The 24,936-nt window shown below is 40.7% G+C and overlaps 1 protein-coding gene across 2 annotated transcripts in view; it reads left to right on the forward strand.

Annotated features, from left to right (window-relative positions):
* Positions 1-212: 212 nt before the first annotated feature.
* SNX6 (sorting nexin 6) overlaps positions 213-24,936 on the forward strand; it is a 55,016-nt gene continuing 30,292 nt past the window's right edge. For both annotated transcript variants that reach the window (XM_067737734.1, XM_067737743.1), the window contains exons 1-7: positions 213-596; positions 750-797; positions 10,415-10,519; positions 11,368-11,478; positions 13,256-13,377; positions 15,338-15,461; positions 24,128-24,223. In XM_067737734.1, the coding sequence (XP_067593835.1) occupies positions 228-596; positions 750-797; positions 10,415-10,519; positions 11,368-11,478; positions 13,256-13,377; positions 15,338-15,461; positions 24,128-24,223 (975 nt within the window). In that variant the 5' untranslated portion in view covers positions 213-227. The remainder of the gene's footprint in view (positions 597-749; positions 798-10,414; positions 10,520-11,367; positions 11,479-13,255; positions 13,378-15,337; positions 15,462-24,127; positions 24,224-24,936) is intronic.

Below are 24,936 nucleotides of genomic sequence, written 5' to 3' on the forward strand. Positions count from 1 at the left end.
CGTTTCTTGGTATAAAGAAAAGGAATACTCTTGTAATGTGAACAGCTCATTTACATAGTGCTCAACCATTAGCGCCCCAAACCCTGAGATAGTTATTGCCTCGCTAGCAGTAAAAGCTTGATTACAGCCCCTGACTGATGACGGTGTAAAGGGCCTGGGTTCCCACAACTTCTACGGGCAAAATATTAATTGTGATTAATTATCGTGTGGCACTACACAAAGACTAGATGATTTACTGTGGCTTCTGGAGGGCGCTTGCTTGGTTTTTCGCCGCAGCCCTCAGAGAACGGGAACTGGACAGCTCCCCGGGTGGCCTTCGGCCCTTCTGGGATCAGAGCCGCCCAGCCGCGAGCAGTCTCCAGACACGTGAGCCTGGGCCTTCGGGCCCACTCGGCCAAGGGTGGTTTGACCTGGGGCGGAGGGCACTTCCTTCCTTCTTCCGCGCTCTCGGACCCCGGCCCCGTCGGGGCGGGCGGGGCGGGGCTGCTCCGAGGCCCCGCCGCCGGCCCCGCCCCGCTTGCCGCCGCCGCCGGCTCCCTCCGGCCCGCGGTGCGGTGCGCGCCTGCGCCAGCCCTCGCCTCGGAGCAGCCATGATGGTGGGTGTCCGCGGCGCCGAGTCCCGGGCGCGCGTTGGGGGCGGCGGGCGCGGGGCGGGTGCGGGGGCCGCGCCGGCCTGACACTAATGTCTCCCCTTGTGTCCCCCCCACTCCATCCTTTCCCCGGCGCGGCGGGCCCCGCCGACCTCGCAGGAAGGCCTGGACGACGGCCCCGACTTCCTCTCGGAGGAGGACCGCGGAGTAAGTTCTGTCTCCTTCTGGCTAGCGGGACCCTCCCTCCCTCGCCTTGGTCCAGGGGTGTGGTACGGGAGAGGGGTGTCTCCGGTCGCGCGGCACCCCCTACCCGCCGGCCTCCTTTCGATTTCCTCGCCGCACCGCGCCCCGCCCTCCTGCAGCCCTTCCTCCCTTGGGGCCGTTCGGTTCTGATTTCCCGGGGACCCGCGGCTGCTCTCGGCCCCCGCCACGGCTCCGACTCTTCCGTGGACCTCCTTCCCCGGCCGGTCCGGGTGCAGGTGGGGAAGTGGAGGTGGAGGCCGGAGCTGGACACCCGCCGCCACCACGTTGGGGACTATGAAAACCCATTGTCAGACCTTCCTGCCGGCACCTTCAATTTCCCCTTGGGGGGACCTCTCGAACCCGCCCTTGCCCACCCTTCTTTTCCTCTAAAACATTATAGTACGGGGTTGTTCTAAATTACCCTTTTGCACGGGATTTTACAGTTGCCGAATCTAAACTCTTCTCCAGTATCCTACCAGATTTTGTGAAGTGCTGGTAGTCCACAGTACCTTTACGTTTCCTAATGTCCAAAAAAATACATCTTTTGCAGAGATCCCTTGGTGGTGATTTGAGGCAGTGCATTTCAGTTCAGAAAGGGCCTTCAGGGCTATGATTCCTCCCTCCCACGCTCTACCCCCATTTACTTTGGCCGAAGGGTAGTAATCTGTATAGTGCCTTGTACAAGTGAGCACTTGAAAAACATTGATACATGATAACTGCAGCTCAGCAACGTTCCATGGTTCCTTCACATTTAACAGTTTGCACTTTAGTTTTCCGTTTTGCTTTTACTTATTTATCTTAGACAATGTGAGAGACACGTCTGTTAGTCGATTTTGGGCAGGTGATAAAATATTTTTATAGGATGTTATTCCTGGTTTTTTTAAATAAGAGATAAGGTAGTTAGTATTAACTGATGACCTTTATAAAGTTTTAAAATGGTAAGAAAGATGCAGAAGGTGCTGCATATTTTTATAAACGATGAATTAATAAATTTCTCAGTTTACAGAAAAGCATCATTTAGAATTACTAGTTTGCATGAAAGCATCATGTAGGATTTCTGGTTATTTCTTAAAATTTTAGGTTTTAATGAATTTTAAGACAAAGTGCATGTGTATGAATGTGTATATGTATCTTCTGGGGTAGGGGAATCATAGTAATAGTCATATCTGGGCACTGTGTTAGCACTGTATAAGCATTGTTTCCTTATATCCTCTTATCATCCTTGTGAAGCTTTTAGTATCCCCCATTTACAGATGAGAAATCTGAACCTCAGAGAAACTAAGTGAGTAGTCTGAAGTCACACAGCCAGTGAGTGAGAGAGGTGGACTTTAAACCATGCTGCTGACATCAAAGCCAGCGCACATATTTCTCAAAGTCGTCTTGAAACACTTGCATCAGAATCACCTGGGGTGTTTGAAAAACTAAAGTCAAAAGTTTCTGGGCCCACCCTCTAGTAAATCAATCTCTTGAGGTAGGGAGGACAGATAAGTACTTTGTTAACTAGCAAGATGATTCCATTGTACACTGAAGTCTGATTATGGCTGCACAAAGTTATCCTGCTATTGCCTCATTTCAGGAACAGAAATTTCAGGCCTGTTTAAATTTCCTTATATTGTGTTTGTCCTGATAGAAATAGAGTGCCATAAATAGATTAGAACTTTTAGGCATTGCACTTTTAGTTTAGATTGCTTGTTCAGCCTTTTAAGAAAGTCTTGATAGAGAAAAAGCATGCAGTACCTATTTGATACAAATTGTAGGGGGGACATCACAGATTCAAAAATAATAGTGCAAGCATTTCATTCAAAGCAGTAAGTAAGCAAAATTAAAGACAGCATTTTAAAATACATTTTTAAGCAGCCTTAAATTTTCATTATGATTTGGAACAGAAGAGAGTCTTACAGCCTTAAGAATATACTGTTTTGTAAGAAACTTAAAAAGCAGACTTTAAGAATACACAATATTGAAAATTATTGGCCACTTTTTGATCTCTTCGGTTACACCTCTGCATAGAAGGGTATTTTTTTCTTTCCCAAAGGAAGGACAGTAACATATTATTTAGTAAACAAATGAGCCCTTTGAACTGGACACATTTTGCTCTGATGTGCTTGTTAAATAGAGCAGTACATGCCAGCATGATGGCGTAATTCTCTTAGCATTTGATTTGAATTCTAAATAATATGTTTATTGTTTTCAGAATTACTTCAGGTGGAGGAAGTGCACCTCTCCTGGACTCCTAGGCTTGCTCCTCCCTCTTATTCCTTATCTTCATTAATGTCATCATTTGTAGTCCTTCATGCAAGAAGCTTCTGAATCATAACCTTCATCCCCATACCAGAACAGTCACTGAGACCAGATAATTTCACCTCAGAAATGTTGTTAGCCCATCTTTCATTTATATGGCCACAGTTAAGTTCCCTCTATCTCTTGCCTGGACTGTAGCAGTATCTCATTGGTCTGTCTCCAGGCTCTCTACTTTCCAGTCCAGACTGCACATGACTGGTAGTTACCTAACTGAAATGATTAGATCATATGGCACCAATAGTCACAAGGACTTAACGGGGACCCAGTTCTTTTTGCAGTAAGGTCCAAACTCCTTATGCTAGCATTGAACACCGTTCATAACGCTTTCTGGCTGACTTCATTTCTCAAGATGCCCCTGCCCCATACACACACACACACACACACACACACACACACACACACACACACACACACACAATAGGCATATTCTAGTCTACTTGTCATTGCCCAACCACCTCTGCACTTTAATGTCTGCTTTATGCATGCTTCTCAGTGCTGTGGAGTGGGTTTTTTTTTCCCTCACCTTTTTTTTCACATGAAATTTGACTTAACCTTTTAAGACTTGGCCCAGGTGTTTGCATTTTCTTTTGTACCTACTCAGCATTTAGCTTGAACATATTCCACATTTATTGATAGTTATTTCTGATAAAAACATGACATAGATTTCGTTGGCAAAGGATAAGATGAATGTTGGCAGAGGAAGAAGAGAAAGTTCCTGCCCTGGGGCCATGGCAGTGTAGTGAGGAGCTTACCGGTGAAGTGCTGTGGGAGTACGAAGGAGAGTGAAGACATAATGGTAACTACACAACTGATGAAGCGTTTGCTGCATACTAGGGACTTTCCACACATCAACTCAATTCTCAAATCCCTGTGAAGTAACTGCTACTATTATTCCTACTTTGGAAAGGAAAAGTGAGGTTCAGAGAGATTAAGTAACTTGCCCTGGTTCATACAGCCGGTATGAGCTGTATTCAAACTCAGGGAGTCTAGCTATAGGTACTGGGCTGTTAACCACTGTGCTGTTGCCTACAGGAGCTAAGCCTTAAATGTTGATTGTGTAGGCTCCCAGGGATGGGGAAGGCTTGCCAGCAGAGAGGATAACATGTAGGTAGGACATTAGGTTCCACCTGGAGCACTTTTTCTTACTGGAAGCAGGAGTAGATATGGGTAATACAGATAAAGTGCATAATGTGGGAAGTCCTGAGGGATCACCAGCTAGGAAGGACATATGCCCAGATGAAAATAGCATTGTAGATGACTCCGATGTGGAAGGTGGATTGCTTCTTCCTTGCAGAAAGCAGAGAAACCTGTTACCAGGCTTTTGCGGCAGTCCAGATGAGAAATGTTAAAGGTAGAACTAAGGCAGTGGAAGAAGGGATGAAGGAGGGGACATAGCAGAGAGATATTTAGAAGATAGAATGCACAAGGCATAGTGGCTGAATAAATACATGTGCTAGACAGAGGAGAAGGAGATGAGGAATATACGAGAGAATAGCAGAGTTAGAAGGTAGATAATAAGTTTGGTTTTCAGATATGTTGGATTTGAAGTGCCTGTGAAGTGTCTAATCCCTTCCCTGCCAAACTAGAAAGTAAGATCTGAAAGGGTGAAGATTGTGTCCTTTCATTGCTCTATCGCAAGCACATCTGACAGTGGTTGGCACGTTGAAGGCACTCAGTTGTTTAATAAGTAAATACATCCAGGTGGATATGTCTAGTTAGTAACTTGAAATTATGATTGGGAACTTAGAATAAGAGGTGTGAGTTGAAGGTATAAATTTCAGAGTTATTAGTCAAGAATGGCCGAGTTTGCCAACGCTAGATAGTATCCAGCGGGAAACAGCATTCACAGGCCAAGGAGAAGAAATGGACTAACTGATGGGGCTGAGATGAGTGGGGAGAAAATGAAGAGAGTCCCCAGAAGTTGAGAGAGTTTTAAGGACATGGTCAGAATGATCATTGAGGCAAAATACCGAAGAGAGATCAAGAAGACTGCAAAGTATTGGATTTGGAAATTAGGTCCTCACTGTGTGGAGGTGTTGTGAGACCAGGGCTAACTTGACTAGAAGAGCATTGTACAAGCAGGTTCTAGAGCAAACAGGCAGATTACCTGCTCAGGTAGCCGGAGAGCTCTGCTCTCCATGGGACACCACTCCTTCTGAGAATGCAGAGGAGATGGTGAGTACAGATCTATTTATAGAAAGACTTATTGATGGGTCTGAGGGAAAACAGCTGCTAATGTTTATTTCTTGGGGATGTGGGAGACAGGGTCACTTGTTGAGCATAGGGTGGAAATGCAATTGAGGGTTGAGATAGTAAAGCTTTGGAGTGGTTGCTCAGGGAATCAGAAGGGGAGCTGAGCAGATCGACCCTGGACTGTTGAATGGTTTTAAGAGTCTAGTGCAGTTGGGAGAGCAATAATTTGTAGTGGACAAGCACAGACAGTTGTGACTTTAGCCACACTCAGCTCAAAAAAGCAAAGAAAGTTGATGATTGAATTGATCCTACATGTGGGAATTTGCAAGCCAAGTACGGCAAAAGAGCAATGGGAGTTGACAAGACCAGCAAGAAAGGCATTGGAGTGACATCATGCGACTCTAGTAATGTTTTGTTATTCCTAGTATGATGGATGAAAGGGAATCTAGTTTCCGGAAAGTATATGTATAATCAACCGTTGATTTGACTGCTGAGTATACAGAGTATCATAATGGAAATAATTTATTACAGGACTTCCAAAATCATAACTGGTTGTAAATCAACTACTTCAATAAAAATTTTTTTTAAATCATAACTGGACTAGGAGTAAAATAGATTTAAATTTTGGCCTGAGTTAGTGAACTTAACAGAATTTCTGTCTGCCTCATGGGGTTTTTCACTGATTATACTGTAATTCCCTAGAAATAGTTTCTTAGCCCTGTTACGGTTCGTGCCTTTCTTTCAGGGCTGCAGTGAGCCAGAAGAATAGGGCCTGGGGGGCCACTGTAAGGATTAGGCTTTTCTCTAAGTGGGAACCCCTTAGGTTTTGAGCAGAGGAGTGATTTCTAGTTTAGTGGGATGGTTCCAGTGGCCCTATAAGGAGTATAGATTGAAGAGGGAAAGAGGCAGAAGCAAGAGACCAGTTGGGAGGCTGTTGCAATAATCAGTTATTTTCCTTCTTCCTTCCTCCTCCATCCATCCATCCATCTCTGTACATGTACTTTTCTGGCAAAAGATTAACAGTTAAGTTTTTAGGAGTGTCATAAGGTTGATACTTTAACATGTAAACACATCAGTGTAGTAAACTAATAGTGAATGTTCTCTTTACTAAGTAATTATATGTGAAGAATTAATCTATCAGCAGTAGGGCAGTGTCTTTAGATTATTTTTCTAAGGATAGTGTGTTTTGCTTAATCATTTTCTCTGCCTGGGCTTTCTCTTGACCATGACACAGGTGTTTAACCTAGTCAGTCTTTGACAAAAGGAAGTATTGGCCCAGATAAGGATTAAACTGGTGAATATAGTCCAGTTAGAATTTCCTCAAACTGACCTCACTACTTGCAGAGTTAATTAAATGTTGATGAATCACAAGTTGTTTGCTTTGACTCTTCCCCTTAACCAAAACTGTCTAAAATTACTGACTTTTCTGTAAACAAAGAAAAAAATCCACCTGGAAAATCTGTGTACATTTTATGTAATTAACACTAAATTTACAGGAATTCCCTGCTGTCCAGTGGTTAGGAACTCCGTGATTCCACTGCAGGGGGCCTGGGTTCCACCCCGGTTGGGGAACTAAGATCCTGCAAGCCGTGCGTCATGACCAAAAGAACAAAAACAAAAAAAACCACACACTAAATTTACAATATGATATTTTATTAAATCTAAGGCACAACTGATTGGAAGACATATTTTCCAGTGCTTTAATATGCTTTAATAAGGCATAAAAGAGAGAATTTATCAAAGAGTTAGAAAGTAAGAAGTAGAGGAATAAAAGCAAAGGAGGGAACTTCTGGGGCTGATGGAAATGTTCCATATCTTAATTATGGTGATGATTACAGGGGTGTAACCTACATATTTGTTTAAACTCTTCGAACTATATACTTAAAATCTGCAGTTCATTATATGTAAACTATACCTAAAAAATAAAGTACAAGACCAAAAGTGGTAAATGTATAATACAGTAATATTATTTATTGATAAGTTACAGTTTTAAAAACCCAGGTGTTTTACTATCAGACAAAACAAAGCAAAAAAAGGGGAACAGTGTATTTGGTATAAAAGGATAACGAAATGGAAGACAGAGAAATATTTTAATAATTTAAAATAATCTTTAATTGGAAGAAAAAATAACAGCCCTTCATATGTGGAAATCCTGAAAGGTGTGTTTCCAAATTGATGGCGCAACGGTTAAAAAAAAAGAAAATAAACCTGAAAATTAAAATATACTTAGAGATATGAAATCTGGCAGAAATATTTTATATAATCATTGAAAAGAAAATATTAGCAGTTGAGATGAAGTTTTGACAGAATGTAAAGACAAGGACAACCTGGAAAATCTAGGCCAGTGTTCCCAAGTACGGCTTTTAAGGCTCATTCTGAAGATTCTGTTTTGATACGTCTGGGATAGGGCGTGGGATTCTGTATTTTTTAACAAGCATCCAGGTTGAGTCTTATGAGTTGTGTCTGAAAAATCCTAGACTAGGCAGTGAAAACAAGAAATGGAGAATTGCTAAGGTTATTGTTCCAAAAACCACATGATAAATTTATGAGTTTCCTGTGGCTGCTATAACAAATTACTGCAAACCTGACGGGTTAACACAACAGAATTTATTCTCTCACAGTTCTGCAGGCCCGAAGTCTGAAATCACTATCACTGAGCTGAGATCAAGGTGTTGGCAGGGCCATGCTCCCTGAGGCTCTAGCGAAGAATTAGTTACTTATCTCTTCCAGCTTTCTCGTGGCTGCCTGCAATCCTTGGCTTGTGGCTTTACCACTCTAATCTCTGCCTCCGTAGTTAAGTTGCCTTCTCTTCTTTTGTCTGTGTCAAATTTCCCTCTGCCTCCTTCTTATAAAGATACATGTAATTGTATTTAGGACCCACCTGGATAATCCAGGATAATCTCCCCATCTTTTTTACCATATAAGGTAACATTCACAGGTATTTGGATATGGATGTCTTTTGGGGAGCTGTAATTCATCCCACCACAATAAACATCTTAAGAGTGGCCTGAATGTGAGTAAAGAGAAATAAGGAAACAGATTTCTTAAATTAGAATTAAGGTAAGGGGTTAGAGAACAGGTAGGAAGGACAGTTTGAAGACATAAGACTAAATAAAAGCAAGAAAACCAAAGAACAAAGTACTCTCTAATGTTTCCAATACTTCAGAAGCAATGAAGATAGTTGGAAAATGAAAAAGAATACTCCTTTGTAATTCAGAACAACCTTTAAGTTCATTTCTTTTATCAGACAGTGGGCTACATGTAGCATTGAGTACAATAGCAATTTTTTAAACATTTTAAAATATTTTTATGTAAGTTTATAGTATTAACTTTTAAAAATATGATTACTGATTGAAATTTATTTTAATATAAACTTATTAAAGTTATCAATAAAGTTTTCATTAAAGGCCATACAATTTAAATAGTGATTAATTTCTTCTGTGACTCTTAAGTTAGATTGTATGTAATGGTATTTATTTTTTAAAAACATGTCTAGTCAATATAGAACCAAAAGAGCAAAAATGAAATAGTATGTTACTTTCATTACTAATAAACAACCCTATTTAATGGAAAACTTCACAAAATTCATCTTTTAATAAATCGCAAGATTCCTTAAAGGCTTATTTTTTTCCTATTTATAAAAGTAATACATGCATATTGTGGAAAGTTGGGAGAATAAAAGAATATACAAAGAAGCAAATCCACTGCAACTCACATTTTGTTGTATTTCCTATAAGCCTTTTATGTATGCATTTTTTTAACATCTTTATTAGAGTATAATTGCTTTACAATGGTGTGTTAGTTTCTGCTATATCACAAAGTGAATCAGCTATACGTATACATATATCCCCATATCCCCTCCCTCTCGCGTCTCCCTCCCACCTCCCTATCCCACCCCTCTAGGTGGTCACAAAGCATGAGCTGATCTCCCTGTGCTATGCGGCTGCTTCCCACTAGCTATCTATTTTACATTTGGTAGTGCATATAAGTCCATGCCACTCTCTCACTTTGTCCCAGCTTACCCTTCCCCCTCCCCGTGTCCTCAAGTCCAGTCTCTATGTCTGCATCTTTATTCCTGTCCTGCCCCTAGGTTCTTCAGAACCATTTTTGCATTTTTTTTAATATAATTGAGATCATAGAATAAACAATTTTGCTTCCAGCATTTTTTCCATTTACATTGTAATTGAAATTTGAAACACTAATGACTAGGTAAGATTCCAAAGTCAGTCCTGGCTTTTACAACTAGAGTATTTGAAGCAAGCTACTTAGTTACACTTTAAATATTTCATATCTTTGCAGCTGGCTGAGACTTTATCTTTTAGTGTGTTTGCTTCTTTTGTAAATCTCCAAATTACCCAAAGATGTTAGAATGTTTATTTGTTTAAAGGGGAAGAAAAATGGATGAAATTTAAGAATTATAAGTAGAATTATGATTAGAATTATATGTGGAGAACTTTTCTCATAAATGGGTAAATAGAAATGGGTGTATAGAGTAAAAATTAATTTAGAAGAATTAAAGAGTACTGTAGAGTAAAATTTAATTCATATCACAGGAGTTAATTATTGAGTATTATATGTTATATTTTTAGCATTTTACATATACATAATACATATATGTAATATATTTAATTATCATTAATAGTTTTATTGTATATTCCTGAATTAAAATAAGCAATAGAGTTTAAATGATTGGCCAATATTCTTTTTATTATTTTTCTTGTTCTTAAAGGGAACACTTGAACTTTTAAAGGACCATCTTCTTGGAAAATAGTTTACTTTTTGGGTGAAACTGTAATAATGTTTAGCACATTGACTCATACAAAGCAAAGTGTAGTTGCATGGTGTAGAATGAAAATTGGTTAAGATAATAACATAACCAAAGCATCTCCCCCCAGATAGATAGATAGATAGATAGATAGATAGATAGATAGATAGATAGGTACAGATATAGATAGAGTAAATGAACTTGAGTACTTTTTAGATTTCAGATTCTTTAGTTTCGTTTTTGCATTGTCTTATTGTCTGGGAGAAGAATTAAATTGTATAAAAGCCTACAGAATTTTCATTGAGTTATTTTCTTTTTCTAGCTTAAAGCAATAAATGTAGATCTTCAAAGTGATGCTGCTCTGCAGGTGGACATTTCTGATGCTCTTAGTGAGAGAGATAAAGTAAAATTCACTGTTCACACAAAGGTAAATGGGATTTTGTACTTCTGTTATTTTAGTTATTGTGCTAATGTTACATATGTAATAATATATTGACTAGAATTTTGGTTTTGAACATAATCAGTAATTCTATTTTAGTTTATAATTCACTGCTGTTATTTTAACAAAACGTTTTAGGGAAGTGTACTTTTTAAAGATTAACATTTGAGAATTAATCATAGAACTTAGACATAGTACAAATTTAATTTTCTCTAGACTTTAATATCTTTTACCATTCTTGTTATTTTCAGTTTTGGTACATTCCTTCAGTTAAATTACTGTTGTTGTTTTTTGTGGTTTTTTTTTTGTGGTGCACGGGCCTCTCACTGTTGTGGCCTCTCCCGTTGCGGAGCACAGGCTCCGGACGCGCAGGCTCAGTGGCCATGGCTCACGGGCCTAGCCGCTCCGCGGCATGTGGGATCTTCCCGGACCAGGGCATGAACCCGTGTCCCCTGCATCGGCAGGCGGACTCTCAACCACTGCACCACCAGGGAAGCCCTAAATTACTGTTTTAACAGACTATTTTCTTTTTAGATTTCAGTTCTCAGGCACATTTTCAGATTGTGATCTATTTTTTTTTGTCTGAATAGTTGAGTTTGTTATATTTATAGGATAACTTTGTAATGGTGGAAGTACAATATAATAAGAGGCTGTCAGCTTATTTTCTCAAAGATCCCAGGATAATTTTGTCTGGGTGTCTCAGGGTTTTCATAATAGAGTGTAAAAGCACTGAGAATCTTTCATAAAAGACTAATTTTAAAAAATAAGGTATAAAATGTTAAAAGTGTTTTTAGTGTAACTTCGATTTTTATTTGAGAGAATCTCTTTCTTTGCAGAGTTCATTGCCAAATTTTAAACAAAACGAGTTTTCAGTTGTTCGACAACATGAGGAATTTATCTGGCTTCACGATTCCTTCGTTGAAAATGAAGACTATGCAGGTTACATTGTAAGTGTTGAGGTTCCATTTTAATCCCATTTTCTAGGAGCTTTTTAGATACTTTATTATGTGTTGAAATCTTCTTTTGCACTTCTAGTGAACTGAGGTAGTTTTTTTTTAATTGCCAGCTACAAAATGTAATTGACTACCACTTTTATCCTGAGTTGTCTTGTTTGGGAGTGTGGGGATATGGATACGTTATTCCCCCTCATTTAAACTTAAATTCCTACTGTTTATTAGAATAGAAATGGGCTTGTCCTAGGGAGTAGCTAAGGGGGTATTACAAACCATACTGGTCTTGAACCCTTAGGTAGACAGATGCTTAGAGTTGGAGGGCTCCTTAAGAGATTATCGAATATAAATATGCACTGGGTGTTGTGCCTCAGCTGTTGACCACAGTCAGATTTCTGAAGTTTAGTTTCATTTGATTTCCTTGAAATCATCCTGACCTCGCCTGATTCCACCTTTATCCTTGTGGCCCCTCCTTCTCAATCATTTGTTTTTTTTTTTCTTTCTACAAATTGAGTTTGGTGGACAACTGGCAGTACTTTTTCTTTTTCTTTTTTTCTTTTTGGTTAATTAACAGTTTATATAAAGGATACAACTCAGGAACAGCCAAATGGAAGAAGAGATGCATAGGATGAGGTATTGGAGTGGGGGGTTGACAGATAACTTTCATGACCTTTCCAGGATGTTGTACCACCTTCCATTTTCCCAGCATGTCGATGTGTTTAGCAGCCTGGAACCTCCTCCTATTTCCGCCTTTTTTCCCTCATCTTCTTGTGTGATGACATTTTCTTACTACTTTTTTCTCCCATAGACTAAACACTCATCAAAGATCAAGACTATGTCTTATCTATCTTTATATGCCAGTTGTTCAGTATCATGCTTGGCACATAGTAGATGCTGTGTGCAGGCATCAATGAATGTGTGCTGATCTGTATTTGATGCTTCCTTCCCTATTGCTTTTCTTGGTGTAATCCTTTTCTTCAAGTCATTGTTATTTTAACTTTCCGCTACTTAACCTTTTCTTCCTCTTACTTGCTCTGTTTGCTTTCCATCATTTCCCCTTAACAGTTCCTACTTGTAGGCTCTTCCTCCTACAGTAAGGTTTTTCTTATATCCTTCCCTTGAATAATATGTCTCTTCTAGATCTTATATTTTTATTTAAGGTAGTGCTTACTTACCCACTTACTGTGGGTGAATAAGATGAGGTTAGTCATTAGTCTGTATCTTGTTCTCTTGTTTTTAAGTCAATGCTTTCTGCCTCTGGTACACTCTAATCATACCATTTACATACTTTTGAAAAATAGTATACATATTTGCTACACATTTATTTAGTGTGTACTCAAAGCTTAGTGCACATAGACATTTGAGGACTGTAGGTTGCCACATCTACAATCTGCAGACTAAAGTTCTGGTACTGTTCTAACACCAGAAAATAGTACTCTGCTCTTGTTTCTTCCTTGGTGTAAAGGATCTCAAGGATCTTAATTTCTAGACTTAATCAAATTCTCTAACCTTAATTGGGATATTCCTGGTATCCAGTTCATTCAGGATGACTTTAGCTCTCTCAGACAATAGTCTTTTATGGTGGCAGTAGTACAATTGCTGCAAGAAATTAAAGTCTTTAAAACTAGTGATTTGGGGGACTTCCCTGGCAGCCCAGTGGTTAAGACTCCGTGCTTCCATTGCAGGGGGCATGGGTTTGATCCCTGGTCAGGGATCTAAGATCCCGCATGCCGTGCAGTGTGGTCAAAAAACTAGTGATTTGGTTCCATTACAGATCCCTCCAGCACCACCAAGACCTGATTTTGATGCCTCAAGGGAAAAACTACAGAAACTTGGAGAAGGAGAAGGGTCTATGACAAAGGAAGAATTCACAAAGATGAAACAGGAGCTGGAAGCGTATGTGATTTTTCTTGTTAATTGTGCTTATTTTAGTGCCTTTTTTGTTTTGTTTTTGTTTTTGTTTTTTTGCTTTCTGATATCCCATCCTTTCAATCATTTCACCACATTGACCCTTTCTGGAAGATACAGGTTTAAGCCATACAACCAGTGTTAATGGTCATGATCAGAGCCTACAGGAAAATTATAGAATAATTGTCTGCACTTTAAAATTCTTTAAATTACATTTTTAAATAAACTCTGAAAATTGAAAACAGGGGATCCAAAAGTTTATAAAAAATAGTAGAAAGGGAAATAATGACTTTTTTAAAGCACAGTGTAAATCTTTTCATTTGTTATTTACAAGGCCTTAGTCACTACTCACCTGGTTCTCTTTTTTTGACAAGTGCATACTACCAAGACTTCTGTTTCTCATAGCAGTGTGCACTGAGCAACTCTGAATATATTCTGCTTTCTTTTTCAAAAAGTGTGTGTGTGTGTGTGTGTGTGTGTGTGTGTGCACGCACGCGTAATTTTCCCCCTCCTCTTTTCTCTGCCTGTGGCTTCTGGCTGAAGGGAAAAGAATAGGAGCAGAGAGAGAATAGAGAATAGTTTTTTAATGTTTTTTATTAAGTGATTACTAGTTTCATATATACTAGACATATTAAATCCTTGAAAAAAATTGAGATAATTTCTATTTCATTTTTAGCATATTTGCTGAAAATACAGTTTTTCCTCTTTTATTAAACATTCAAAATAATTTTGGATTTGCTATATATTGTTTTTCTGTATTTTGAGAGTTATACAAGGAAATAACTTTCCTTGCATTATCATCACGTTCATCACTCTTTTTCTGGTCATTTCTCCCCTTTGTGCATTTCCTTTTCTCTTCTTGCACTGAATTTCAGTTTTTAAGCATATTTTCACAGTGCTACTAGACTCCTTCAGATGCTAAACTCTTGACAAGATAAATTAACAAAGTAGGTCTTCTTTGTTAAAGTGTAAGTGACAGATATTTTAAGAATTCTGTCCATACTGAGTGCAAGCAGTAGTCTGATAGCAGACAGATATATAATTCTATAGTTTATAAGGCTGAAAGCTGGAAATTAGCAGAGCACATTAATATTGAAAGAATCAGTGGTTTTCCAGTGGCCCTGATCATGATTCTTTTGTGGTCTGGTTAGGGGTTGGATAACAGAGAACCTTGGGTTTATTCTCCTGCTACCTCCATCCTCTGCATCCTTCTTTTTTGTCTTCACTGAATGACTACCCTCACAGAGATCAAACTTCCCAACATTGGTCCTGCTGGTTTGCTGGTATGTAAAACTTATCCTCCTTGCACGTAGTTGAAGCAAGAATATTGGGCCTTTTCCTTGAGTGTTTTTTCGAAACTGACGTGTATTACTATATGATCGCTGTGATTCACTGATGATAGTAAAATATTTTAAACACAATTCTTCAATTGTAATGGCAAAAATTAGTCTCTCCATGGTGTGTTTCTTTCTTGTGTGCTTGGGTCATTAGATGAAAATAGTTATTAATGTTGAAAATATGATTACTGATACTGAGGTTTGGTTTCTGACTTTTTTTTGTATGAAGGTGTTCAAAAACAGTAATTATCTAGAAATTGAATTATTAAAGTTGTACAGTATAATTTGTAGTATACTTTCTCTGAAGCTAAAAACAAAAACCCCTATAGTTACCTTTAACATCAACCTGCATAGGAAGAAACGTTCATAAAACCTAAAAATATTAACATTTAAATGTAATAAATACTATTAACTAGCATGAAGTCTTTTCAGAGCTGGGTTTTATATATTGAATATTTCATTAACAGTTCAACTAAAAGCTTTGTTTACATGGATTATATCTTTGTATCTCTAATTTTGCATTTAGAATAATTCAAAGAGTATTTGCTGAAAAAATTGTTGCAGATGTTTTTCTGCAGTATTTTACCTTTAATTTTGTGTATTGTTTCTAGTGAGTATTTGGCAATATTCAAGAAGACCGTTGCAATGCATGAAGTATTCCTGTGTCGTGTGGCAGCACATCCTATTTTGAGGAAAGATTTAAATTTCCATGTCTTCCTGGAATATAATCAAGATGTGAGTATTGATCAAAGTAGTGATCAAGGTTTATTTTTAAAGCATCATTGGAAAGAGTAGGGAGTTGTTAGAAAAGGCTTAAGGCCTTATAAAAACATTTTATAAAATGTTCTTATTTTTCAAGCAGTTTAAAATGACTCTTTTTCATGGGACCTCCCTCATCAATATATTCTCCAATGACATTCATGATTCTGCCCAAGGTCTCAGGGCCAACAGGAATTTTGACTGGTGCACCAGAATCCAGGACTTCTGGCCTCTAACCAAGCCTTCTGTACCATCCATGGCAGTGGTCCTTGCTGTGCTCTCACCCAAATGCTGGGCCACCTCCAAAAGCAGCCTGGTCTCCCTGCCTTGCACTTCCAGGGCGTTTAGGATGGGTGGCAGTCCCTCATCAAATTGGACATCCACCACTACACCAATGACCAATGACCAATGTGCCCAGTGGCGGTGCCTGCCTTTGGCGAGGGAGATGTTTAAGCAGCATTGTCTCTGGCAGGCTGGAGCGGCTCCCAGTATGAGCTAGGCTTGGGGTAGCGGCGCTGAAGGGCTGAGTCCCTGAAAGGCCCCAGAGGCCGGGGCAACGGCCACACGACCCACAAGACCCAACATGGCAGAGCCCGGGGCGGGGCTGGAATTAAGAGCATTTGACTTTGACACCTCGCCTCCCAGTCAAGTGAGAAAAATCCCTGCTGGGTTCCTCATCTCAGAAAAGAGTCTTTTTTTTTTTTTTTTTTGCGGTACGCGGGCCTCTCACTGCTGTGGCCTCTCCCGTCGCGGAGCACAGGCTCCGGACGCGCAGGCTCAGCGGCATGTGGGATCTTCCCGGACCGGGGCACGAACCCGCGTCCCCTGCATCGGCAGGCGGACTCTCAACCACTGCGCCACCAGGGAAGCCCTCAGAAAAGAGTCTTTTAGATTCAACACAAAATGTGATGCTATTATCGTCTGGAGCAGAATGCCGTCCCTAAGTCCCTCACATCTCTAGGTGGAGCTGAGATGCTGGGCAAATTCACGACTCTCACTGATGTGTTAAGGGCTTAGATCTTGATCAGTCATCTTAAGTTATTAGTTGTAGAACAGTGTTTTTATGCTGTTGCATTATATAAATCTGATTTCTTTATTCTGGTGTGTAAATATTATTTGTTGGTATAAATAATTGGTTATATCAGTTTACTGATTTTACTCATCTGTAAATCCTGAGTCTCTAGAAAAATATATATATACATAAAACTTACTTGATGCAAAAAAAAATGATTCTTTTTCAGTGATAATGCACTGTTTCAGTAGAACTTGAGTGGATTAATTTTTTAGATGATGGTATATTATGTTATTACTGGAATATTGATTTTCATCCTGAATTGTGAACTTCTTAAGAAATAGGGTTATTGGGCTACCCTGGTTGCACAGTGATTCAGAATCTGCCTGCCAACGCAGGGGACATGGGTTCAAGCCCTGGTCTGGGAAGATCCCACATGCCGCGGAGCAACTAAGCCCGTGAGCCACAACTACTGAGCCTGCGCTCCAAAGCCCACAAGCCACAACTCCTGAAGCCTGCATGCCACAACTGCTGAAGCCCACATGCCACAACGACTGAAGCCCATGCGCCTAGAGCCCGTGCTCCTCAACAAGACAAGCCACCGTAATGAGAAGCCCGCACACTGAAACAAAGAGTAGCCCCCGCTCACTGCAACTAGAGGAAGCCCACACGGAGCCAAAAATAAATAAATAAATATTAAAAAAAAAAAAAAGAAAAAGAAAAGAAATAGGGCTTCCCTGGTGGCTCAGTGGTTGAGAATCCTCCTGCCAATGCAGGGGACACGGGTTTGAGCCCTCGTCCGGGAAGATCACACATGCTGTGGAGTAACTAAGCCCATGTGCCACAACTACTGAGCCTGTGCTCTAGAGCCCACGCTCTAGAGCCCACAAGCCACAACTACTGAGCCCACACACCACAACTACTGAAGCCCGCGCACCTACAGCCCATGCTCCACAAGAGAGGCCACCACCATGAGAAGCCCTCACACCACAGCGAAGAGTAGCCCCCACTCGCTACAACTAGAGAAAGCCTGCGCACAGCAATGAAGACCCAACGCAGTCAAAAATACATAAATGGGGCTTCCCTGGTGGCGCAGTGTTTGAGAGTCCACCTGCCAATGCAGGGGACATGGGTTCGTGCCCCGGTCCAGGAAGATCCCATATGCCACAGAGTGGCTGGGCCCGTGAGCTGTGGCCGCTGAGCCTGCGCGTCTGGAGCCTGTGCTCCGCAACGGGAGAGGCCACAACAGTGAGAGGCCCGCGTACCACAGAAAAAAGAAAAAAAGAAAAAAAAAAGAAATAAATGAAAATTTTTTAAAAATTATTTTTAAAAAACGAAACAGAGGTTACTAAATTTATTAATGTTCTTAAATTTGAGTTTGGAGGCTTCTGAAGCCTTATGGAGAATTCCAGAGAAGTACTTGAGGTAAAGAATTCAATACTACTTTTGGGTTAATCATGGATTCTTGATCTGTTTAACCTGCCTTCTTCAGTGCTGATTGCTCCTACTTTTCCTCCCTCCCTCCCGGCCTGAAAACTCTGTTATAATGCAAAAAGAGATTTGAGGTGGTTGAACTTTGAAAGTTTCTTCATTTGTGGTGCTGGAAAAACTTTTCAGTGGACGGGTGATATAGATCTTGGGATCTATATTTGGATGACAAGATTAACTCATAATTTTAGTAGAAAACAAATGTAAACATAGTGGTTTGTTTGCTTACAAGTCAACATCAAGATCAAAGAATTTTGTGTATACAAATTTTCCCTCTTGGTTTGGTTTTAGTATCTGTGACAATAAAACGTCCTAAGTCTAGCAGTAGAGAAAACTTTTAAAAGGGTATGGAAGTGTAACTCGAAATGTAGCACTTTAGCATGGGTACTCTCACAAGCATAAGTGTAGTATGTGCTACTGGCCTGTGGTCACTTAATAACTAGGAATTGTAAAGAATGCTGGCTATATTGTGAATTATAAGAGTCTAAAAATGATTCATGAATAGGGTTGCTAACAAACACATGATAGAATGCTGTCATCACTTTTTTACCTTTATGAATTTGTTTATGCTGGCCTTTATCATGGCCTGGGCTAAAACCTTAACAATAATTTGGTAGAGCAACATAGGTGTAAAGTGAGGCATGGTGGTACCAGCACAAGGCCACCTTAGTACTCAGGCTCCAAGTACTCTATCCTGTTGCCACAGCCCTTGGTACTATCTGAAATTATATATCTGTATTTATTTACTTATTTAATTTTTTTTTTTTGGCTGCGTTGGGTCTTCATTGCAGTGTGCATGCTTTTCTCTAGTTGTGGAGAGCAGGAGCTACTCTTCATTGCGGCGCATCAGCCTCTCATTGCAGTGGCTTCTCTTGTTGCGGAGCACGGGCTCTAGGCATGTGGGCTTCAGTAGTTGTGGCTCACAGACTCTAGAGCGCAGGCTCAGTAGTTGTGGCTTGCAGGCTCTAGAGCACAGACTCAGTAGTTGAGGTGCACGGGCTTAGTTGCTCCGTGGCATGTGGGATCTTCCTAGACCAGGGCTCAAACCCATGTCACCTGCATCGGCAGGCGAGTCTTAACCACTGCACCACCAGGGAAGTCCCTATATCTGTATTTAAAAAATTTGTTTATATATCCATTATCTATCTCCCCCTACTAAAAAGTAAGCTCTCTGGGAGTAAGACTTGAATTTTTCACCATTGTATCCTCACTATTTTAGAATTGTGCCTGACCATTAAGATGTAAAATTAATATTTGTTAAAATAATAAGTGAAAGATTATTAAGTGTTTAGTTCACCTTTATAAATAGCTTTCATAAATCCTAGGATTTCATAATTTTTTTCCCACCAAGGTAGATTTATTTTTTTCCTTACAGTTTTTTTTAATATATTTGTTGTTGTTTTTGTTTGTTTGTTTATGGTTGCACCAGGTCTTAGTTGTGGCACATGGGATCTTTTTAGTTGTGGCATGTGGACTCTTAGTTGTGGCATGCGAACTCTCTAGTTGTGGCATGCATGCGGGATCTAGTTCCCTGACCGGGGTCGAACCCGGGCCCCCTGCATTGGGAGCACGGAGTCTTAACCTCTAGACCACCAGGGAAGTCCCTCTTCCTTACAAATTAATATGTGCTTAATAGAGATGATGATGATGATGCATTTTAGTAACCCTTTTAATATCAGCAGATGGTTGTTTTGGAGAAAGCCTAGAAAGATGGACTGGAAAGTGTTTTGCAAATATTTTTTAATTAATTAATAACAAGTATGTTAACAGGTTGTAGAAGATCATAGGCCCACAATTAAAAGGTTTTTCTCAACCTTGTCTCTAATGCTGTTTCTCAGATCTTTACTCTGTTCAGTGGTGCTGGAAAAGAAATCTGTCTGTGCTGTTCTACTATCTGAGCTTCAGAGGGTCATGGGACTGATGAGCTGTTGAAATAGAGTGAAAGTGTCTTGAAGTCTGAAAAGGCTGTGGGACATTTGGAAGGCCTAGAAAATCTTGTTCCAGCATTTAGTCTTATGAGAAATGGTCACTGCTATAAGGAATGATTGCCTGTAGTATTGCTTTCCTTATGTAGCTCTGCCCCTTCTGTTTCCAGTACCTATAGCTTTAGTCTGCTTAGCAGTAGATTGAATATCTTACCTATTCAACATCCTAATCTTCATTCGTTTCTTCCTGCCACATCAGTGACCACACCCAGGACCTTGTCTCACCTCTGAGTTCTTTTTTCTTTTTTTTTTTTTAAATAAATTTATTTGTTTATTTTGGGCTGAATTGGGTCTTCCTTGCTGCACGCAAGCTTTCTCTAGTTGCGGCGAGCTGGGGCTACTCTTCATTGCAGTGCGTGGGCTTCTCATTGTGGTGGCTTCTCTTGTTGTGGAGCACGGGCTCTAGGCACATGGGCTTAGCAGTTGTGGCTCGCAGCCTCTAGAGCACAGGCTCAGTAGTTGTGGCGCTCGGGCTTATTTGCTCCGCGGCATGTGGGATCTTCCCGGACCAGGGCTCGAACCCATGTCCCCTGCATTGGCAGGTGGATTCTTAACCACTGCGCCACCAGGGAAGCCCCACCTCTGAGTTCTTAAACCCTAATATTATAGACTTCAAACATAGCCTTCTGTCCTCACAGCTCCCTTTTTCCCTGTTCCCCTTATAGTAGTTCTTTGACTCACTGCTGCATCTAGACCCTTGACCTCTCCTGCACTTTGATCCTGTCATTAGCCCTTTTGTCTTTCTCATCTCACCTAGAGTGCCTGCTCTGTTCCTTATAACAAGGTTATGACTTTAGACAGGTCTCTCCCATTTTCCATTAAAGCTGATTTCAGTAATTCTTCTTGATCAGATAGTGGCCTTGTTCACAGAGTGTGGGACACCAGTCAGAAATCAAATCCCTGAGCCGCCTGCATCCCCGCAGCCTTCAACCACCTTGGTGGCCACACTCATTGAATAGCTTCTTTTCTTTTTTACTTTCTCCTTTCCAATCTCGATTCCTTTTTTTCCTTTGCTTGCCTAACTGCCCTGACTAGAACCTCCAGTACAGTATTAAATGGAAGTGACAAGAGCAGACATCCTTGATTTGTCCCTGATCTTAGGGAGAAGGCATTCACTGTTTCACTGTCAGGTATGATGTTAACGGTGGGTTTTTTCATAGATGCCATTCGTCAGCTTAAAGAAGTTCTTTTCTATTCCTACTTTTTTGAGTGGTTTTATAATGAAAAAGTACATCTGTTGAGGTGATCATGCAGTTTTTGTCCTTTATTCTATTAATGTGGTGAAATACATCATGCTTTTCCATGTTGACTAAGATATCTTTCTAGCTGTGCTGGCTCCCATGTACTTGTGGATCTATGGGAATGTCTCTTGATGTGTTTTCATCTTAACTCTAAAGCTACTTCCCAGTCTCTTTCATGGGCTTTATCCTCCATATATCCATTCATTTAAATCTGATTCTTCCACGGTTCCTCACTGAGTTCTCTAGAAGTCTAAAAGTTCCTCTAGACTTCTAATTCTGTAAATTCTAAGTCATATCATCTACTCCTGTGGCTCCATCTACTCTAATATGCTCTTAAGTTAGAAATCGATGGGAACTCCCTGGAGGTCCAGTGGTTAGGACTCTACGCTTCCACTGCAGGGGGCACGGGTTCAATCCCTGGTTGGGGAACTAAGATCCCGCAAGCCGTGTGGCACAGCGAAAGGGAGGGAGGGAGGGAGGGAGGAAGGAATCTGTATCACCCCTGAGTCCCCTTGGCATTTTACCCTCAGCTGCACTCTTCTTTACATTCATGCCTCCTTTTGTATTCTCTATATATCTCGAAGAAGGTGTCACTACCTCCCAGTCCCTTACACTGTGAAAATTACTCAGGATTCCTACTGCCTATTCAGGAGTCACCAAGTTCTCTCTGTTTTATTTTACTATATTAGGAATGTGTCTGCATCCTTCCATCACTAGACCTAAAGATTAGTCCTGACTTGCATAATCTTTGCCTGGGTTTTCGAAGCAGTCCCTGACTGGTCATTCAACCTCCAGTCTTATCTTTCTCAACCCCTCAGTCTGTATTAAGTTCCTTGGGTGCTCCCCTAGTGCCCCATGGATATCTTTAACACTATACTCCTCACACTATATGTAATTATATGTTTACTTCTCTTCTGTCCTCCTCTGCACCGTAAGTTACTTTAAGAATAGGGACCATCTCACCTCTTAATCGTCTTAATATTCCTAACACCCAGCAACAGTGCATGGTTATAGTATACATGCATTATGGTTTGTTAAATGAGTGAATTAGTGAAATAATTAATATCAAAAATTCAGTAAAAAAAAAAAAAAAAAAAGAAAAAAAACCTAGAGTGCTTTGGGAGGCCTAAGATAGAGCAGTGAATTCTAACTGGGAATTTGAAAGGGTTACATGAAGAGATGCCTTTTAATTTGAATGTTAAAGTCTGAATAGAATTTTTGGTGGGGGAATTCCCTGGTGGTCCAGTGATTAGGACTCCGAGCTTCCAATGCCAGGGGCCCAGGTTCGATCCTGGTCAGGGAACTAAGATCCCGCAAGCTGTTCAGCATGGCCAAAAATTTTTTTGAAAAAAGAATTTTTGGTGAAAGAGGTATCATTTCAGATGCAGAGGAACCTAAAAGCTCAGAGGTTCTTTTGAGAACAGTTTGGAACATAAGGCTCTCTAGGGGTAGAGTGGTAGGTGGAAAGGTAAGTTGAACCCGATTTTTCAAAGTATTGAGTACCGTGCTAAGGAGATTGGCCTTCATTCTCTGAACATTATGAAACTTTGTAAACTTATTAAGTTTACAAAGTGTGATGTTGGAAAGTTATCACAAGCAGCAGAATGGATTGGGTGGAGGAGATGAGGGATGTTAACTAGTAGTCCAATGTAGTAGTCTAGGCAAGAGGTAATGAGGACTTCTACAGGACAGTGGGAGTGGAAAGGGACACATTTCAGAAATTTGCTGGTAGAATTTGAGCTGTGAGAGAAAGAAAGAAATTGTAGATTACTTCAAGATTTTTAATGAAAGGTACAGGGCTTTAGGGAACATACGAGAATCTGAGAGACTGGTTGGATGGGGCGGGGGGCGGTGCATGAATAGGGAACCAGGAAGAGGGAAAACTTGGAGATTAGACTATAATGAGTACTCTTTTAAGATTTTTCTAGGGCTTCCCTGGTGGTGCAGTGGTTGAGAGTCCACCTGCCGGTGCAGGAGACACGGGTTCGTGCCCCGGTCTGGGAAGATCCCACATGCCGCGGAGCGGCTAGGCCCGTGAGCCATGGCCGCTGAACCTGCGTGTCCGGAGCCTGTGCTCCGCAACGGGAGAGGCCGCAACAGTGAGAGGCCTGCGTACCGCAAAAAAAAAAAAGATTTTTCTAATGTGGGGTTAGCAGAATCTCTGTGTAAGGATATGATGTAGGCAATTGGAATTAGGATCTAAGGTTCAGGAAAGAGCTTAGGGGTAGTGAGAGAGATTTGTGAGTCACTAACGTAAAGGTGGGCATTGAAGCCATGGCAGTAGATAAGGAAATTAGATGGGATGTTCCTTCATGGGGTCCCTGGTGCAGCAAGTAGTAAAGTCAAAGAGCTAGCTGCTTCTCACCTTTGACTTTAGATATACCATTCATGCCAGGCAGAGTCATCTTTTGTGTCCTTTGTATCATGAGTTGCTGACCCCAAAACAGGTGAGGAGATGATATTTGGATGGATTTGGAGTGAAGAATTTTCAAAATGTATTTTCAGAGCTTTTACAGAATCATATGATGGTATATTGTACTCCAGTAAATTGTGCATGTTCAAAGGAACTCCTTCCTGAGTTAATATTTAGTTGACTTTGTATGATATAGTAGTGTTTGACGAAGTATGATGAGAGGGTTACTTACAACAAAATTATCAAATATACTTATAAAATTTGGGAAAGCTAGGCCTTATTGTAGATCAGCTGAACCTGAATCTTTGGGAGTAAGGCCAGATTCCTCTTTAATGTCCCCAAATTTGAAAACCACTGATATACGTGATGAAATTGCCACTTTATTAAGTTTAAAAACGGGGTCCTTTTGAGATTGCCATTTTGATATCAGAGAATAAAGGAGGCATTAACTTCTCATTTGTAATCTTAAAAGAAATGCTAACTTAAATTAACCTTTCTTTCAGTTGAGTGTGCGAGGGAAAAATAAAAAAGAGAAACTTGAAGATTTCTTTAAAAACATGGTTAAATCAGCAGATGGAGTAATTGTTTCTGGAGTAAAGGTAAGACTTTAATTAACAGAGGTGTTGGTTTGAGAATTTACTTCTTCTAAGAGGGAGACAGATTGAGATTTCAGATGTGCGGACGATTATATTAGAGTAAAAGAGAAGTTTGGATAGTAGACTTCTTAGGCCTGGGAAACTGGGCCCCTCGCCCTGGGTTCCTCAAGAGCTCCCTTCTCTAAGGGGTAGTAGGTCTGCAGGTCCAAGTGGATTTGCCCACCCAGAGCCCATGCCCCTTTCCTCCAAACCAGACCATTCTCCAGGTATCTAGAATCCCGTATTTCCTTGTCCAAATCCCAAGCCTTCTTTCAGGTCCTGCACGGGCTTTTTCCTTGAGTTCATCTGCCAGTGGGTAGACTGGGCTGCTGGTGGCTGTCCTCCACAGGTGGTCAAGGAGTAGAGGGAAGGCACAGGGCAGAAGGTCAGTGTGCAGGGTGGAATGAACGTCCAGCCACGTGCACGTGAGGTCCCTCTGGGTGCCTTACAGAGTCACAGGGTGGGGCACAGAGGGTCTGCCTCCATTTGTACACTTATCCAGTTGGCCTTACAAATGTTAGGGGCAGACCTGGGTTCAGATTTGGAGTTAGAAGAGCTCAGTTGAGATTTTGGTTTCGTCTCATAGTAGCTACAGGACCTTGGAAAAAGTCACTTTCTTTCTCTGAACCTCAGTTTTCCCATTTTCAAAATTTGGTCAGTAATGCCACCTAGCTCAC

The sequence above is a fragment of the Pseudorca crassidens genome, chromosome 1 (assembly GCF_039906515.1).
Source record: "Pseudorca crassidens isolate mPseCra1 chromosome 1, mPseCra1.hap1, whole genome shotgun sequence".
Taxonomy (NCBI): Eukaryota; Metazoa; Chordata; class Mammalia; order Artiodactyla; family Delphinidae; genus Pseudorca; species Pseudorca crassidens.